Genomic DNA, 20,729 nt, shown 5'->3' with positions numbered 1-20,729 from the left:
GGCTCATGAGGAGTCGTGTGCTTATTGCACCAGAGAATATTTGCCAAGTCTGTTCAGTGTACACTACTGTAGTACGTAACTTAATATCGTGGTTTCGTCTCGATTCCCCAATATAAGATAACAAGAGTAGCATCTAAAAATGAAATCCCATAATGGAACTGGAATCCTGTGACCAGACCTTTTCTGCCTGGGACGTTATCTCGTTATATAAAGAAAATCTGTAAGTAGAATTGTTAAATTATTAGTAGTTGCCTCCGGTCTCGTGGGATCTGAAATAAAGTTAATTGTCCTAACCGACGACACATCTCGTAGATGAGCTAAAAGAAAAATGTTAAAAGATTTTTCTAAGATGGCACCTAACAATGAAGATTCTTTGTTAAGGCACATATCTACTTAAGACAGTCTAGGTATCAGACGATCAATTACTTGACCACATACTCAAATTCTTTTGACAAAATAACCATTATATTTTTTGAGTTTTAAGTACAACTTACATTATCAGCTGGTACAGCAAAATGAGCTTTACACAAGAACATCCTCTTAGGTCCGAATCCAAGCAGATAAGATAAGCAAATGACAAAGGAAAGATAGCTCATGCACAGAACCGCAAGAGTCCATGGGATACCATGTCCACTGTAGTTCTCTCTCTTCTTCTTTGGTGTACCTGTCGATTATTTATAAAATTTATCGTAATATTTAGTTTACATTTTTCTTTTTTTTTTTTTAACCCAAGTCCACGCAGGAGAAACAGTACAATGCTGACAATCTTTTCTGTGTAAAGTGACAGTGTGTGCACAAATCTTTGCTTGAAATGGCACTTCAAGACACATTGACAGACTGAACAACACACAAAAGCCGCTTTGCCCTACTCGTGACAGGCATCACAGTTTCCTTTACTGAACTGTGATGAGAATGCCAGTTTGTGCTTACTTCCATCACACAGATGCCCATTGCCATAGAGATTTCTTGTGGTCAAAAGAATTCTGAGAAAGCTGATCCCAGCAAAAAAATATGATTTACACACGTCATGAAGAGATGGAATTTTTTTTTAGGGTATTTAAAACTTGCAGGTGTTTCAGACATGAATTCATTGAAACAGGATTACATTTCAATGAGTGTCATTCCCACTACATTGTAGCTTCTTCACCATAAATGACAGGGAGTAACACTCACTCACTGAAACGTACCACCATTTCGATGAACTCACTCAGCCACAAACCCAACAGCTTTACACTAGTTCACTCACCCACAGAAAAACAAAGATATTTTATTTATTTATTTTTGAAGTTTCGACGGAGCATTATAAGGCAGAACTGGATGGGACTTCCACCTTTTAAACATGCTGCTTGGCTCCTGTACTGTTTGCTGGCACTGCTTTGCAGGAGGATAAACAGTGACACTGTCAAGAATATAGGCATCTAAATATTTTTGCTACCATTCACTTTCATACACTAACATGTTGGCACTAGTTGCCGATTTCAAATCTATTTGAATCAGGTTTCTATCCAAGTTACAAAATATCATCCATGAATGACCACTTTCAGGTGTAAAGTAGTTTCCACATAATCATAGGCTCAATTCCTCTAACTTCTTGTTATTTCCTTCCATGGAAAACTAAAATCGCTCCTTGTCCATAAATCTGAACTTCTGAAACACTTTTACAAGATCAGCAATTACTACAAGACTATGCACACTGGTTGCTATCATGACCTCATTATTGCTCAAGGTACCACTATTCGGGGGGGGGGGGGGGGGGGGGGGCCTCAAAGTTTCTTGATATTGTTCTCTCATTTTTGACACTGGCCTTTTTAGGTTGTGCTGACCATGTGATGCCTGTCAAGTTCCATGGTGTGACAATGGACAAATTAAAAGCTTTTGAGCTGACTTGACAACCTGCAAGTTTTGCCTGCAACAAAGGGACTTCAAAAAGTAAATTTTACACACTGTTCCACATTAAAACCAATGTGCAACAAAAGTGGCACTCTGTGAGAAGAGCTGTTCTGGGTTTCCTGCAGATAAAGTTCTGTTGCAGTACAGATAACAGGTGCACCAGTGTGGGACTGAAGTGGCGCACCAACTTGATTTTATGTACTCCCAATGTGAAGTATGCGGGATGGTGTGATTCTTGTGGGCAAAACATCTAAATTGTACACAGATTCACCAAGAAAATCTCTCGGCATATGGGCCTAATGCAATGTTGCATCAAGCAACAGTGTAGTGGCTCCAACGATTTCACCAATGCCGCACAGACAATGGTGATATCGGCAAGGGTGCCATCATCTTCAACCATAGATGATTATGTCAAGTCTATGGAAGTACTCTTTCCCAAATTTTCATGGACATTCGCACTGTTGTTTTTGAATGGTTCCATGATCAAGATGTGGAATTCTATCGTCAAGGAACTCAACGACTCGTAGAAAGTTGTGACCACTGTTTACAGATACTCTGACTATTTTGAAAAGAAGTGTCATGGATCAGTGTCACTCTGAGGTGTACAGTAGCGTTCAATAAAAGTTATGTGGCCTGCCATAATAGCAACTTGGTTTTTGAAATCGTCTTGTACTTCTGCTAGAGTTTCGTAGAGTTCCTGCTGATCATTAGTATTACATACTAATATTTTCATTCTTAAATATAAGCCATTGTGCTACTTAGTATTCTGAAAACAGCCATGCAGCCATACTCGCAACCCAATTATGCATCAAGGTAATCCATTGCCACTAAACTGATTTGTTCCATGAAGAAACAGCCAGTCTTGGTTGCAGGGATGTATTTATTATTTCTTTACCAATTATGTGTTTCGCCTGATTCAGGCATCTTCAGATTGGCTGAATATTATATGATGTTAGGTATATGGGATACCGAGCACACAGAATGTCCCAGCAACTAACTGGCTTCATCAAATATCTGGAAACATTGCACAATTGCCTTGTTGAGGGATGCAACATAGTCCTATGAATGAAAAACAGGATCAGGTCTCCAAAGGTCTGTCAACATGCAAACATGTCTGAGGTGTAACTGCTTATGTCTGGGCTTGACACATAGTACTATGTGCATAGCCCAGACATGAGCAACTACACCTCCAACACAATTGCATGGTGACAAAATTATGTAGGCCCGATCCTGTATTGCATCCATTGGACTATGTCCAATGCCTCATAAAGGCCATTACGCAAAGTTTCCAGATATTTGACAAGGGCATTTATTTGCTGGGGCATTCTGTATGCTCAGTATCCCATGTACCTAACACCATCTACTATTCAGCACTCTGAAGATGCCTCAATCAGGCAATACGTGTCATTGGTAAATAAATAACAAATACATCCCTGCAACCAAGACTAAAGTTTCTTCATTGTATATTACTGGCTGCTGTAAGCATCCCTGCCATGTGTTGGAAAAATGACTTGTTCCACCTTATTTCATTCATACAGGTGCCCCACTATAGTTTCAACCAAGAAGAATTGATTGAAAAGGGTGTTATTGATTTGTTGAGACTGTTTCAGTTGCCATTTTTAAGAACTTAAATGAAAGTGTCAATTAAAGGATATTTGTTCTCCTTTCATACGTAAGACAGAAGGGTTAGCATCTGGAGATTTGTTTTATTCATGGATGCTTGGTAGTTTCAATTTTAGCAGATAAAGATGAATAGTCACGAGTCATAAAAATGATGCACCTCAATATTTCACAATAACGCTTATGCAAGGAAAGAGAAAAAGGACTGAATGCAAACGTTTGTGTGAGTGTGATGATGATGCTTCAAAATAACAGCTTACAAAAATAAGTATTTTAAATAAATAATTAAAAATAAATATAGCTTTTGAAAACATCTTTATTGAAAACTACATTAAAAGATGAACAAGCATAAAATATTTGAAATACTGATGTGTTAAGTAAATAAAAATATGGTAATAAATAAACATTACTAAATATGTAACTCATCTTATAAATCTTTATCACTGTTCAATGAACTTTCTGGTGCTGGCTGACAAGGTAATGATATGACTGAGTGGAGCCTGTTGCAAATCACTGTTGACTCTTAACTAAAATATCAGAAAAATGTGCTTTGCTCAAAGTAACTAACAACACGGTATAGCTTACAAAAAATCAGTTCAAGTCAACACCAGTGTTAAAATTAATCAGTACTAAGAAGTTACTCCGGTGTGTTGCACCGACCACTTCATTACACATATAGAGTCTGCACCTAACGGCCATAACACAACCTTCCAGCCATAGTATCTTTTACCTCCAGCTCATTAATTACTGTGGCACCAAACAAATATGAACCAGACAATAGCTTTATTTTGGTAACAAATCATGTCATTTTAAAATACAAACTGAGCACAGGCAATTTCTTTTGTATTTAGAGGAACTTTCACTGTTATTCATATTCATAGGTATGCTTGGACAATATTAGCCATATGTTCAAGATCAGAAATATTAAAGTTTTAGGAACAGCAGATAAATTCTGCATAGAGCTCTACTTCTAGTTCAGATATATTAAATTTTTAGGAATAGCAGGTAAATTCTGCATTGAGATCTATTTCTCAAAGTCTCCTCAATGGTAAAAGAGCAAAAGCCAACCTACCTACCAATCTCTTCTCTCTCTCTCTCTCTCTCTCTCTCTCACACACACACACACACACACACACACACACACACACCAGGGTTGCCACAAGTTTTCCCAAGTTAAATTCCCTGGTATTTCCCCAATTTCCAGACAAGTTTTAGCATTTTTCTCTGACAAATTTTGAGATCTCAAGGGTAAGTTAAGACGCAAGTTTGTCTTTGCAGCTACATAACAACAAGAAACAATAATGCAAATGAGGAAATATCTAAAAAAACTTGCAAGCAGATTGCGTTTCCTGATGTGAGCAAAGATCTAAAGTACTAACATCCACATCTTTTGTAATGAACTATTTTTAGATGGAGAAAGCAAGCCAAATAGTACATGTATTTAATAATACCACTGATGTTATTTCATTTCAATAAAAAAACACACATTTGGTGACAAAAATATGCATTTCCTTGGAGTCGCAAGATAGATTTAAAATACCTTCACTGATTTCAGAAATAACCTCAGAAAAAAGTACACCTCTTAGAAGAAGTGTATAAGGCTGGGAAGAATTGTGTAAACCAACACTGTGGTTCTACTATGTTCGTTATTGTTAGTTATTGCCCAATGTGGTATATCCATTATTTTACAGGTATTTTGTGATTTTTCTTTCAAGAAATACACGAGTACACAGCGTACAAACCGCCAGCGACTGACGCAATTTTCTTCCTCTTATCGTCCATACTTTCTACCATATAAACTACTTTTGAAGTGCCAAAATGTTCTAGATCAAATATAATGTCTATAAAATGCCACAATTTTACAACATACTTGCGGTGAGACAGTCACAATACCTGAAATCCATCACCTGTGACCTTTGGCCCGCTGAGGAGCACTGCAGTCCTGGGTCCAAGGATAAACCATAAAAATCCACTGCATTACGCCACACACAAACAGACCCAGCCTGCAGGGAGGCTGGTGAAACTAGATCTGACGGGCAGGGCCTGCACAGTAGTGGGAACCAATGGCATCAGATCGGCAGGCCTGATCCGTTACAAATACCCGCAGAAACGGACTGCGGTTTTGGCCCATCACGAAAATCCACTCATGTGGCCAGCTATTCACTAGCCACAGACAACATATTGATGAAATGAGACCACTGTGATCAATCCATGAAACTGATAACTTGTTCAAATACTTAGGTAGCAACTCACTGTAAAGATGATTGCTGAGCTGCAGACAGGCTTGTAGAAAATACATCCACACACCCACAACTAAATTTTCAGCCATAGCTTTTGTCAGAAAATGAGAGCACACAATCACAACTCATGTACACATGACCGCCATCTCCAGCCACTGCATTAGTCTTGAGAATCAGATCGAAACAAACCACTCCTCATGCCTCCCTGCCTCTTGTCGGCAGCAGGTAGGCTAGCAGCAAGAAGAGGTGGCAACACTGACTGCAAGCTGAGGGGAGTGGTAGGAAGGAGAGAAGCAGTAGTAATGGAGTAGGGAAGCAGTGCACGTACTCAGCTGCACTCAGCCAGTAACGATGCATGCCACCTCTGTAAACATACCATTTCATTCTACTGAGACAAAAACAAGATTCTTCCAGTGTTTTTCCCCCCAACCTTTCCTGACATTTCACTGATTTCCCCAACTTGTTTGAAATTCCCCAATTTCTAGAACCTGTGGCAACCCTGCGCTCGCTCGCTCGTGCTCTCTCTCTCTCTCTCTCTCTCTCTCTCTCTCTCTCTCTCTCTCTCTCTCACACACACACACACACACACACACACACACACACACACACACACAGAGTATATATTGATTACGTTGAGGTTACCTCACAGGCATCTGAACAACTAATCCCATTACAACTACCATGACTAGCTTCACATCCAACTGCCACAGAAATTCTTGCAACCAGCTGCAATCCATCTGTAATGAAGAGTAAGGTAATTATACATGATGCTGTCATTCAAAGATCAATTGGAATATTGTCAATTTTTCTGTGATTGGACAAGATAAAAGATAAATAAAAAGACTGTAATGATCACATTTACTGGTACAATAATTGATTACATATGTGTGTGAATGAACAACCGAAAATTTGTACCAGGATCAAAACTCAAACCTGGACTTTCTCCATTTTGCAAGTAGTCATCTAACTATTACGCTACCCCAGAATGTCTCCATTTCAACTGGTGGAGCACACAGTTACACACTGTTTTATATGAACATTAAACATGGGATTCAATAGCAAATACAGAATGGAATAACAGCAAAGTGAAAAGGATAGATTGCTACTCACCACATAGAAGCAGCATTTAGTGGCAGACAAGCACACTGAAAGAGGCTACTGAATATCCTATGGTCAGACTAAGCCCTTCATCAGACGTAGACAACTGTTGTCTTCGCGTTTTGCACATGTGCGCGCTGTGTGTGTGTGTGTGTGTGTGTGTGTGTGTGCGCGCGCGCGCGCGCACGTGTACTGTCTGATGAATAGTTGAATAATATGTAGCAATATTTTTCGTTGTTGTTTCGCCACCCAGTGCCTCTTCTGTGTGGTGCATAGCAGGCTATCTTTTTCACACTGTTCCCTTTCAATAGTGAAATTGTTGGCAGTTACCAGTTTGTATCTGTGCCTTATGACAGGTATTTAAAAAAATAATAACTGAATGAAGAAATTGTGAAGCTGAAAGAACACACCTTGTTTGCAATATGTAATTAGTGCATTACCTATATATGTATGTCAAAATTCCAGGAAGTTTATACAGAGGTAAAATTATCTGAAATTTCTGCAAGAAGTTTCAAGAAAAAATAACAAGCTCAAAGATTAAAAAATTTTAAAGTGTGTAAAACCAATGTAAATTTAGGGAAGATAGTGTTTCAAATACATTCTATTGTGGTCTGCAAACTGCAATGAACATCTGGGACGGTAACAGAACAGACATGGGGGACGGGAGGAATTAGACAACACACTAAAATATTTCACCTAGAAAAAAAATATAAAGACCAAAACAAAAGTGTAGACCATATTGATTTACTAGTATCAGTCCATTATTTTGAGACATTACTGCTCTGGTGAATAAAAACGATGAATTGGTGAATGAAAACGATGAATTAGAAAATAAAAAGTGACGCCCCCCTCCCACACATAGATGCACGCGCACACGCACCGCCAATGTCTAAAAATTTAACTTCACAAATAATGGAAAATCCAGGATGGAATGTAACAATATTATGAAAATGATAGATGTTACTCACCATACAGCAGAGATGCTGAGTAGCAGATAAGCACAACAAAAGCACTGTCAGAAGTGAGCTTTCAGCCAACACGATCTTTGTCGAAAACAGACCCCCTCCCCCCCCACACACACATATATGACCACAATCTCTGGCTGCTGAGGCTGGACTGTGAGCAGCAGCGCATGCTGGGAGAGGCTGTGTGGTGGGGGTAAGGAGGAGGCTGGGGCAGGGAGGGGGAGGGATAGCAGGAGCAGGGTAGCGTTGGGGGACAGTCAAGTGCTGCTTGTGGGGGCATAGAGGGACGAGATGGAGAGAGGGTAGGGCAGCTAGGTACTACCAGGGGATTAAACAGAGGGCCTTAGCCCCACAGAAGCATCAGTCCACATGCTCACCTTTTGCCCCACTCCAAAATTCACTCGTGCAGAATTTGTTCAAAACCTCCTCTGCTTGTCCTAGTCCCTACATTGGAAACACTTTTTCACCATCAACCCTACAATCAGACTCAACCAAAGACCAATGTTGAACTGTACCACCTACCTCAGTTCACTCCTCCATCCAACATGATCCACCCCCACAGCCCCCAAATCACCCCTGTCAACTTTCCAGAAATTCTTAACCTCAAACCTTACCTCACCATCAAGCCCCAAATCCCTCAACATGGGCTTACAATCCTACCAGCTGACAAAGGCTCCATCACTGTTGTTTTTACTCACAAGAATATTGTTGTTGTTGTTGTTGTGGGCTTCAGTCCTGAGACTGGTTTGATGCAGCTCTCCATGCTACTCTATCCTGTGCAAGCTTCTTCATCTCCCAGTAACTACTGCAACCTACATCCTTCTGAATCTTACCTGGCAGAATTCTGCCAGTTGTCAGATTCATCCATCTACGAACTCTGCCACAGTCACCCCATGTCGTAAATCCCATAGGATATCCAGTCTTTCCTCAAATCCTTAGACCAGTCCCAAAACCTCTCCCCAGAGTCCATATCTCTCTTCAGCCCTACCACTCCCCACACTCCTACCTTCTACATGCTTCCTAAAGTCCATAAACCCATCCATGCAGGATGTCCCATTGTGGCTGGTTACTGTTCCCCCCCCCCTCCCCGCCCCCTCCAGTGAAAGACTTTCTGCTCTCGTAAGTCAGCACCTTCAGCCTATTATTTGCAACCTATCCTCCTACATAATGATATCAACCATTTGCTCCACCGACTCTCCACACTTCCGGTTCCTTTATCATATGGTACCCTGCTCATCACTATTGATGCCACCACCCTTTACACTAACATCACTAATGCCTATGGCCTTACAGCTACTGAACACCACCTTTCCCCATGCCCTACGGATTCCAAATCAACAACCTCCTTCCTTGTCACCATGACAAACTATATTCTCACCACCCTCACACCCCATTACTTCTCCTTAGAAGGCATTAGTAACAAAGGAGTCGAGGGTAAGGCTATGGCCAACCTATTCATTGATCATCTAGAGGAATCCTTCCTAAACATCCAGAATCGCAAACCCCTCAACTAGGGTGACATCGTGATCTGGATCAAGGGTGAGGACACCCTATCCACATTCCTCCAGAACCTCATCATCATCTCCTCCATTCACTTCACCTGGTCCTAATAAACCCAACACAACCACTTTAAAGATGGCTGCGTCAGTATGTCTGTTCACATCAAACCTACCAAACACCAGCAATACCTGCACTTCGACAGCTGCAACCCATTCTGTACCAAGAAGACCCTTCCATACAGCCTAGCCACCCATGGCTGTTGAATCTGTAATGATGAGCAGTCCCTCTCAAAATATACTGAGGGCCTTACTGAAGCCTTCACAGACCATAATTACCCTTCCAAACTAGTACAAAAACAGATCTCCTATGCATTATCTCTCCAGTCACCCATCACCTCCGTAAGTCACACAGTCCAACCACAACCGAGCAAGTTGGCGCAACACACTGGACTCGTATTCGGGAGGACCACTGTTCAATCCTACGTCCAGCCATCCTGATTTAGATTTTCCGTGACTTCCCTAAATCGCTTCAGGTAAATAATGGGATGGTTCCTTTGAAAGGGAATGGCCTAATTCCTTTCCCATCATTCCCTGATCCGATGAGACCGATGACCTCGCTGTTTGGTCCCCTCCCCCAAAAAACAACAAACAACAACAACAACAGTTCGGCCACAGAGGAGCACTCCCCTTGTGACTCATAACACCCAGAATTGGAACAACAATCGTATTCTCCGCCCAGGGTTTCCAATACTTCTCATCATGCCCTGAAATGAGGAATGTCCTATCCACTATCCTTACCCCACCCCTTCCACAGTGGTATTCTGCTGCCCACCGAACCTATACAATATCCTCATCCATCCCTACACAACCCCCATGTCCAGCCCCTTGCCTCATGGTTCATATCCCTGTAATAGACCTAGATGCAAGACCTGTCGCGTACATACTCCCTCCAGTCCAGTGACAAGCGTCACCTGTACCATCAATGGCAGGGCAACCTGTGAAACCAGTCAAATGATCTACGTAAGCTGCAACCACTGTGCAGCATTCTAAGTGGTTATGGCAACCAACAAGTTGCCTGTCTGCACCACGAAAAAACTGTGGCGAAGACACAGCTGGACCACCCAGTTGCTGACCATGCCGCCCACCACGACGTTCTTCATTTCAATGAGTGCTTCACAGACTGTTCCATCTGGATCCTTCCCACAGACACAGCTTTTCTGAATTGCACAGGTGAGAACTCTCCCTGCAATATATCTTACATTCCCGTAACCCTCCTGGCCTCAACCTTCATTAGTCATTGACCTTACCCATCAAGCCACTTCCCTACTCCCATTCCAACACTACACAGGCCTCTACTCCACCATAACACTCAGCCTTTTTACTTCCCTCCATTTCCACTAACCCCCTCCCCTGTCCTCTGCCTAACCTCCTGACTGCACCTAGCTGTCCTACCCCCCCACCCCCCTCTCTCTCTCTCTCTCGTCCCTGTAACCCCCTCCCACCAGCAGCAGCAGCAATTTAACATCCCCCACCAACACCCTGCTATCCCTTCCCCTCCCCTCCCCACCCCACTTCCCCTCTCCACCCCAGCCTCCTCCTCGCCCCACTCAGTTGCCTCTCCCCACCATGCACTGCTGTTCACAGTAGGGCTTCAGCAGCCAGAGACTGGTCATTTGTGTGTGAATTGCAATCATTCGTGTGTGTGTTTTCAACAAAGGCCTTGTTGGCCGAAAGCTCACTTTCTGACAGTATTGTTTCAGCATCTCTGCTACATGATGAGTAGCAGCTATCCTTTTCACAATTTAAATTTACAGAAACATGAGCACCCAATTCTGGCAGTTTGTTTTCTTTTGCTTTTGGGTGCAAAAACAACTTGGGTCATATGTGCCCAAGTCAAAACTATAGAACATGAAGACAGAGAGGAGTTAAAAAACGACTATATGTCAGCCCAAGCAAAATAATAGAAGACAGCTAAGAACAGGCATGTGGAAAAAGGGCTACAAAAGACACCTTACAGAAACTCAGCTTCAAACCTAAAAATTGAATAGCCTTCGCCATATTGCTTTGGCGGTTAAAAAGTAAGATGCGGTCGACAGCCCGCACATCATTAGCTAAAACGGCCAATAACTCAGACTGCAAACCCAAATGGAACATAAAAGGTTAAAAAATGGACATTCCATCAGGAAGTGGCAGACAGTTAAAACTTGAGAGCAATGTGGACAAAGTGGTGGGGTAGTGCCACTTAGCAAATGACGATGGCTAAAAAGGCAGTGCCCAATACGCAGCCGAGTTAAAATAACCTCCTCCAGGCGGAAAGGCCGAGAGGAGGTTGTCCGATCCACTGGGAGGGGTTTAATAATCTGGAGCTTATTCCCATGAAGGGAGGACCATTTGCAAACAAAAGGACACCACCTCCTGACAGACGGCAACATAGAGAACATCGGAGGGAATATAGGTACTCACGGAAGGTAAGAGGACTGCAGCCTTGGCAGCAGTGTCAGCAGCCTCGATTCCTGGCAAACCGACATGACAAGGAATCCACAAAAACATCACACTTGCTCCACCAAGTGTGAGCAGTTGACAGTTTTCCTGGACCCACTGCACTATGGGATGAGCAGTGTACAGCACACATACAATTTGAAGGGCACTGAGTGAGTCTGAGCAGAGGACACAGTTGAAAAGGCTGTGCCGTCAGATGTACTCTGTGGCCTGATACAAGGCGAAGAGCTCGGTTGTAAATACTGAGGAGTGTGCCAGAAGCTGGTATCTAAAGACGCAGGTGCCAATGACAAAGGCACACCCGACTCCATGGTCAGTCTGAGAGCAATCAGTGTATATAAAGGTACTACCACGAAGTTCCAAGCAAGGGTCGTGAAACTGAAGGCGATAGACCAAGGCTAGAGTAGTGTCCTTAGGAAGCAAATGAAATCCAAGGTTAACATGGGCCACTTCATGAAGCCAAGGTGGTATAGGGTTCACTCCCACTGGCAAAGATGCAGGTAGTGTGAAGTTACGCCGCTGTAGAAACTGCCAGAAGAGGACTCCAGGTCGAAACAGAGAAGAGAGACGAGCCCCATACTGACGATCAAAGGAATCATCAAAGAAGGAGGCATAGGATGGGTGGTCACACATGGCAGACAAACAGCATGCATACCTGCTGAGGAGAAAGTCATGGCAGTAGGATAGGAGTAGTTCAGCAGCTTCAGGATACAGACTCTCAACTGGGCTGGTACAAAAGGCGCCCGTAGCCAAATGGATGCCACAATGGTGGATATTGTTGAGACGGCATAAGAGGGATAGGCATAAAGACGCATAAACAAAGCACCCATAGTCGAGGTTCGAACAGATAAGGGACTGGTATAAATGGAGGAGGTTCTTTCGATCGACACCCCAGGAAGTACCACTGAGGACACACAGGACATTGAGGAACCACGTACAACAGGCTGCCAGGTAAGATACATGGGAGGACCAAGAGAGTTTCCTATCAAGTATGAGCCCCAGGAATTTCGCAGCTTCAGGCCCAAGATGTAAAGATGGTGGGAGAAACCACTTGCGTCGCCAGAAATTCATACAGACAGTTTTGTCAGTGGAAAAGCGAAAGCCATTGTCGATGCTCCAGGAGTAAAGATGATCAAGACACCGCTGAAGACACCACTTAGTGAGACTGGTCCATGGAGTACTGCAATAGATGGCAAAATCGTCAACAAAAAGGGTGCCAGAGATGCCCGGTGGGAGACAGGCCATGATAGGGTTAATGGTGATAGCAAAGAGAACGACACTCAGGACAGAATCCTGAGGCACACCACAACCCACATGCACCTTGAAAACTCGATCTTTTAAAAATGCCTGAAGGAAACAGGGCAGGCGGCCATGGAAGCTCCACATGTAAAGAGTATGGAGGATACCAGTTCTCCAGCAGGTGTCATAGCCCTTCTCCAAACTGAAAAACACAGCTACAGTCTGGAATTTCCGCAGAAAACTATCCATGACATGGGTAGACAAAGTAACAAGATGGTCAACTGCAGAATGCCATGCTTGAATTCCACATGTGTATTCATCAGTAAATAGCGAGACTCTAACCACCACACCAGCTGGACATTAATCACATGTTCCATCACCTTGCAAACGCAGCTGTCAAGAGAGATGGGGCGGTAGCTAGAAGGAAGGTTTTTGTCCTTACTGGGCTAAGATATGGGTACGACAGCGGCTTCACGCCAGCATCCAGGAAATATGCCCTCTACCAAGGTGCAGTTTTGTGTGTTAAGCAGAAAGTGCTTGCCCACAAGAGAAAGGTGCTGCAACATCTGAATGTGGATGGCGTCCAGCCCTGGGGTGGAGGATTGGGATGAACTGAGAGCATGATCAAGCTCCATCACAGTAAAAGCAGCACTGTAGCACTCACGATTCAGAGAAGAGAAGAGTATCAACCGAGCCTACTCCGCTCATGTCTGATGGAGGAAGGCAGGGTGATAGTAGGAAGACCTCGAAACTTCCACAAAATAGTGGCCCCAAGGTGTTGGAGATAGCAACAGGGTCCCCGATAACATCATCTGCTACTGTGAGGCCAGAAATGGGGGAATGGATCTTGGTCCCAGAGAGCCGTCGGAGGTTGGCCCACACGACAGAGGAAGATCTGGAACTGTGAAAAGAACTAGTGAATGAAAGCCGGCTAGCTCATTTGCTGTCCCGCAGAATGTGACGACACTTTGCACGCATCTGTTTATAATGAATGGATTTTGCCACTGTAGGATGACAATTAAAAATGCAGGGAACATGTCTCCTTGCATGAATTGCATTGCGGCATGCCTGTCCACCAAGGCACTGGGACACTTTGTGGTAAAGAGGAAGTGCAAGGAATGCAACGTCCTGCAGCAGTAAGTATAATGTTGGTAAGATAGTCCACCTGGTCATCACAACTGGGGAAATCTTGTTCTTCGAAGGTCACCAGGGAGGAGTAAAGCTTCCAGTCACCCTTAGTAAGCTGCCATTTGGGCATGCACGCGGGTAGAGTAGGAGTCAGCAAATGGAGAGAACTTGGAAAATGGTCGCTTGAGTAGGTGTCAGAAAGAATGGACCACTCAAGATGATGGGCAAGCTGGGCAATGCAGAAGGTTAGGTCCAAACGGGAATAGGTGTGCTAGGAGTCTGAAAAGGAAGTGGGTGCTCCAGTGTTAAGGCAGAAGAGGTTAAGTTGGTTAAGGTCAGCCGAGAGGGCACCTCTCTGACAGGTGCTGGAAGAACCCCAAAGGGGATGATGCGCATTAAAGTTACCGAGTAGCAAAAATGGGGGAGGCAGCTGCCCAATAAGCTGAAGGATGTCTGCCCTGATGACATCGAATGACGGAGGTACGAAAATGGTACAGAGGGAAAAAGTCAGGTGAGGAACGAAAAGGCGAACGGCAACAGCTTGAAGATGGGTAGTCAGGGAGATGGGTTGACTATGAATGTCATCCCGTATGAGCAGCATGATGCCCCCATGAGATGGAATGCCAGACTCAGGGGGAAGGTCAAAACGAATTGGTGAGTAATGTGAAAGCTCAAAGTGCTCGCGTGGGTGCAATTTCGTTTCCTGAAGGCAGAGAGCAAGGGAATGCTGCAATGATAAAAGCAGCCGCAAATCCTCTTTGTGGGACTGAAGGCCGTGAACGTTCCATTGGAGGACAGTCATGAGGAGGAAGAGATGTGGGGGTGTCAACTCGGTGGCCACCGAGTGACAGCTGGTGTAGTGTCACTACTACAGGGAACAAAAGCAGGAGGATCCTGCTCCATGGGGTCCACAGAAGCATCGGCTTGTTTGTGCAGTTGCCCTGTGGAGTTCAATACTGAAAAATGGTTGGTGGTGCGCACCGACGAGACAGAGGCCAGCCGGGCTAAGGTGCTACGTGGCGACACAGTCAAACAGGATCTTTGAGTTGGCGAAGGAAAAGACCGTTTGCCTTTGGTGGACTGTTTCAAGCCTTTCTGGTTAGAGGAAGACTCAGAATGGAGGAAGTCTTCATGGGAGTACTACTCCTTTCATTTCCTGCCTACGGGTTGTGTAGCTGGTAGCTTTGCTCCTTGAGGCGAGAGTTTGATGGTTTGTTGCACAGCGGGATGGGGAGATGGTGATGCTACCTTGACACTGGGCGATTTCACAACCTCAGAGCTCAATTTGAGGTTGCGTGACTGTCTGGCCATGTCCTTCATGGAGGGAGGGTAACAGGAACAGAACTACAGGTGCCAGACGGGAGAGCGCAGTGTTTGCGACTAGCCAGTAACTTGCAAGCTACTGGGTACGGCACTTTTTCTTTACCCGAATCCCTTGGACAGTCCGCTCATCAAGATACACGGGACAATCCCGAGAGGAGGCAGCATGGCCACCACTGAAGTTGATACAGCGGGGAGAAAGAGGCGGACAATCGCCCTTGTGTGCATCCCTACCACAGGTTACACATTTGGCTGGGTGTCGGCAAGATGTTCTAGTGTGGTTGAAATGATGACACTGGTAGCAGTGCATCGGGTTCAGAATGTACGCCTGGACTGTGATAATTTCATAGCATGCTTTGATCTTGGATGAAAGCACCACTCTATCAAAGGTGAAAAAAAGAGTGTGGGTGGGCACTAATGAGGAATCTACCATTTTCATTACACGATGGATGGCAATGACACACTGATCAGAGAGATAAGATTGGATTTCGGCCTTAGTTAGACCATCAAGCACGGAAACAAAGAGAGGAAAAGGGAGTGTAAAACAAAGGTGAGACTGTTCGTTTGTCAGCGACAGACATTGCAGAACATTCTCAATAATAGCCTAGACATGTTCCCGAAGAGAGGGGAAAAAGAACAGCAAGAGGATAGACATGCAGTACGGACGGGAAAAAACGCTGCAAACGCTGGGGCCCCCTGGTAGCCACACACGAACCTGCCGAAGAGTGGCAAGCCCCTGGGGGGAATTTCCGACAGTGAAGGGTAATGAACAGCCATAGAATTAATTATGGAGTAATAATATTTATAATAGCATAGTAAAACCATTTTAAGATGTCAACTACTACCAGTTGTCAGAAAAAGTCAGTGCCATGTCACAAAGGGCTTCCAAAACTGCTCAGATTCAGAAACACAAATTTGATATTTATTCTAGAATGAGATTCTGCTTCACATTTCCGTTATCTATAATTAATTATGTGAAAATAAAAAAGTAGAAAGACTAATGAAGAGCTAAAGAATGTTTGTTTAAAACAGCTAATCTCAGTCATTTTAAATCACGTGGTATAAGTAAAGTGAAGAGAATGAAAATATTTCAGCAAATGTACGTTCTCCATGTCAGATTTTGGGTAAATAAATACTTTCAGAGTAATGGAGACCACTTGTTGAATGACATACATAAACTTTTGGCCACAGTCTTCATCAGCAAAAGAGAAACACATGTCTTTCAAAAACACAAGCAAGCACATCTCACCTACACCTAACTACCAACTCCAGCATCTTGGAGAAGAATGGAACTATCATGTGGGATGGATGTAGCAATCTGGAAGGGGTAGAGAAGGGGAAAGAATGTAATGTATAGATGGGGGGAGAGAGGAACGCTGTAGAGGCGGAAGATGGTCAGGTGCATTGGCAGAGGGTGAAAAACAAAGCAAGTGTGAGATGAGAATGGGGAGAAGATGATAGACCGAGGAGGTGGATGCAGCTGGGTGAAGTGTGTGGGGGCAGTATGTTAATGTAGGTTGAGGCTGGAATAGTTACAGGAGTGGAGAATGTGTTGCAAGGACAATACCCATCTGCGCACGTCAGAAAAGCCGGTGATGGAGAGGAGGATCCAGTGGCTCAGGTAGTGAAGCAGCCATTGAAATCAAGCAAGTTATGTTCAGCTGCATTTTGTGCCACAGGGTGGTCTGCTTTGCTCTTGGCCAAAGTTTAGCAGGGGCCGTTAATCCTAGTGGACAGCTGACTGTTCCCCGCTCCTCTCGTTTTTCACTCTTTTTTCCTCCCACCTTCCTGCCCCACAACCTCCTGACGCTGCACCTGATGGCATTCTAGTCCCTGCACACTCCGACAGACAGCATTCCTTTCTCAACCCACCCATACACTAACATCTCCACCCTCTACAGATTGTTGCTTCCATCCTCTTTGGTAGGTGCATTCTGGCCTGAGCTGCCTGAGTTGGCGGTTAGGTGTGAGTGAGATGTGCTTGTTGGTGTATATTGAATGCTGTGCATTTCTCCTTTGCTGATGAAGGCTGTGGCCAAAACCCTTATGTCAGTGTCTTATTTGTGTGTGTCCGCAATTTAATGTTCCTTCTGTATGGTAAGTAGCAATCTATATGTTCCTTTTGTATGGTAAGTAGCAATCTATGTCTTCCTACTTGTTGTAATATTTACATTCAAAGTATCTTAAGACTGAAGCACAAAGAATTATATACTTTGGCTAGGTGTGCCCCTTTTTGTCTTGCCAGCTGTGATGTGGGGTGGCAACTGTTCTTATTGCAATGCTCATTTGACATGTGCCTTGTCTTAGAAATGTACTGATAAATTCATTTAAATGTAATAAATATCACAACCTTTCTGTACAAATACCCTGACGTAGTCTACGCAATTCATGATACAAGCAGGCAGTTAAGAAATTAAATATATAGGATGGCACTGTAACATACACAGTAACTCTGAAAGAGAAACATCATTTTACAAATGCTGACGAAACTTTATATACAAAGGAGCTATATAAACTACATTATCAAATATAAAAAGGTTTCCGAAGATAATTATTTAACAAGAGGAAAGGTAGTAATTCATTCACAATTATACTGAAAGGTAGGTCACTTCCCCCACACAAAAATATAATCAATAATCAAAACATGTAAATACTTCAAAAATGTATAATTAAGAAAACGTACCTCTGCCTGTACGACTGCTAAAAGTAACAATCCACTTCTTCTCATTACTTAAACATATGATGTTTTTTTACCATTGATCAATCTGAGTTTGTTTCTCGAAATCTGATCAAAGAACAGTAGTCCTGCAGCTCTCTCTATACTTTCTGGTGGGACCTGTACAGTCATAAACAAAATTTTATAGTTACCTGCACTTCAACAATAGGCACAAGAACAGTGTTTTGATTTCTTACCTGGAACACTGAGAGTGGAGTATTGTCATCAATCTGCTGATTTGGCATAACATAAGCCTCCATTTCCAGTTGTTCATCTTTCGTTTCTCCAACAACCACCTTAAAGAAATGTGTGGGAACAGCAACAGTGTTCGGTCCAATTACTTCATATTTAACATATGTTTTACCATCGTCTTCTTTCCTGAAGTAAAAGAACAAATTAGTTTCCTGTGAAGTTTTCATCAGTAAGCCAAACAAAAACAATATAGAAGTAATAAAAAGTGGATTAGTTACAGAGAGATTTGTACTTTCTTTGTGTATCAACAGCTACGGTCTTTTAAAAACAAAAACAGAGGTTCACTATAACAAATTAATACAATGTCATAGGTAGATGATAATTATCTAAGGGAATTGCTAGGATTAAGATAGAGGATTTTGATATATATGAAGCAAGTGCATGGCTGCAATTTGTGCGAGATGTACTACAGCTAATCCCCTTGGCAGCTGCCATATAATGGCCCAGTGCACCTTTCCCCGTTGTGTGCCAAAATTAAACTTAATTTTATTCACAATAGATGCTCAAAATGATCTCCCTCTACACGAAGCTTGTAAAACGCACTTCAAATTTTGGCCAAGCTAAAATTCTTGTAATCACAAGCCGAACTTTTCAGTGAGTAATAGGTACTGTTTGTATATATCTTACCTTTTAACATCCCCCAAACATACAAGGCATGTGAGGAAAGTAATGCGGCTTTTTCTTTTTTAGTTACCAAAGTTTTTATTTACTTATTTTTTTTTTCAAGCAAGAGTGTTCTATGTTCTCCCCTCCAAAGCAGTTCCTTCTGGCAGCTATACACTGGCTGAGTTGTTGTCCAAGTCTTGGTAGCAGCACTGAAAGACTTCAACTGGTTGGGCCTTTAACATGTCTGTCACATCCTTTTGAATGCTCTCCAGACTCCCACAGCGACATCCTTTTAAGACTTTTTCAGTTTTGGGAAAATAAAAAAATGTCACAAGGAATCAGATCAGGTGATTAGGAGAAGGTAGAAGGGGGGAGGGGTTGGGGCTACAGAACAAGAAGAATGCCATTTGAAGTAAAAAATTCTGTCAAGATGCAGCATCCACTTGTCTGCAATGTCCGGACTCACTCGACTCACCCTTATTCTGAGCATTTCAATGGCATGTTTGACAGTTTGTCCTGGAGCAACAAATTCTTTATGCTTGATACCCCTATTGTCAAAAAAGCAAATCAGCATTGTTTTGATCTTCAATTTGTCAGCATTGTTTCGATCTTCAATTTGCTCATTCAAGCTTTTTCGGTCAAGAAGATGTTTCAATGTCCACTTTTCACTTTGCTGCTTTGTCTCAGGATCGTATTCAAAAATCCAGAACTCATCACTGGTGATTACACAGTCGAACCATTCATGGTTGTTGGCAATCCTCTCAAGCAGATCAATGCACATATTTGGGTGTCCTTCCACTCAGTTGTGAAGCTTTTTGGCATCACTTTGGCACAAGCCTTTCGCATGTGCAAAACTTCCATCCAAATTTGATGAATGATGAAAGAGTATAAGTTTAACAGGTCAACCATCATCCTTATTGTTAAATGTCAGACTGATCTCACAAGAGCACGCACACATATGACGTTTTCCTAAGTTTTTTAAATTGAAAATCTTTCTGAGTGAGGTTCATGTTCAATGTGTTCTCGCATTTCCAAAAAATGATTTGTGCCATCGAAAACCTCGTGCTCTTGATAAGGAATGTTAGCCACAAGCCCATTTTTATTTTTCAAAGGTCACACTTGCCAACTGCTCCAGTTTAACACAAAACTTAGCAACTATCTTTTTCATAATATTGATGCACACCATCTTGGATTTTCAATTGTTTGATCTCAGATATGATTGTCAGAAGAATCTAGTACTACCAATGGCACCATACCAGCTGGCCCGTTATTCCTGTCAAATGTACATTTACAACTTTACAGTCTGCCAAGGCTCCACGGAGGACCCCCCTCCCCCAGAAAACTGACACGGTGTTTTCGTACATTTGGCTGGAACACAAATATGCCAAAGGATCAAACCAAACAGCGTCAATGTTACACCACTGACTAATTCATATAAACTCCAAAGAAGTGAAAAACTTTGGTTGTTTTCCAACGGATGTGGCAGTCAGATGATTACCAGCATGCTAAGTCACTGATTTCTTCTCAAAGCTCCCAACAATCGAGAAGAAATAGAACTGCGGTTCGCAATATTGGGTTACTCATTCATCCCACCTGGCAGGTTTCTTGGTAACATCAAAAGGCAACTCTGCAAGTTGAGCATCATTGAAAACCCATC

General features: G+C 43.0%; 1 protein-coding gene across 3 annotated transcripts in view; it reads right to left on the bottom strand.

Moving 5' to 3' along the window:
* LOC126195303 (endonuclease G, mitochondrial) overlaps positions 1 to 20,729 on the bottom strand; it is a 76,869-nt gene that overhangs the window by 27,581 nt on the left and 28,559 nt on the right. Inside the window, exons 4-6 of one of the 3 annotated variants that reach the window (XR_007538573.1) lie at positions 18,412 to 18,592; positions 18,182 to 18,334; positions 6,393 to 6,487 (exon numbers count right to left, since the gene is read on the bottom strand). Coding sequence is in view for 2 of the 3 variants with exons in the window: in XM_049933862.1 (XP_049789819.1) it covers positions 18,230 to 18,334; positions 18,412 to 18,592 (286 nt within the window). In the remaining variant the exon portion in view is untranslated. Of the gene's footprint in view, positions 1 to 3,808; positions 6,488 to 18,181; positions 18,335 to 18,411; positions 18,593 to 20,729 lie in introns of those variants that run through there. The other 2 variants (XM_049933861.1, XM_049933862.1) reach the window with 2 other exon arrangements.

Source organism: Schistocerca nitens, chromosome 7 (assembly GCF_023898315.1).
Source record: "Schistocerca nitens isolate TAMUIC-IGC-003100 chromosome 7, iqSchNite1.1, whole genome shotgun sequence".
Lineage (NCBI taxonomy): Eukaryota > Metazoa > Arthropoda > Insecta > Orthoptera > Acrididae > Schistocerca > Schistocerca nitens.
Note: the sequence above shows the minus strand (reverse complement) of the source record. Positions and strands in the feature narration are given on the sequence as shown.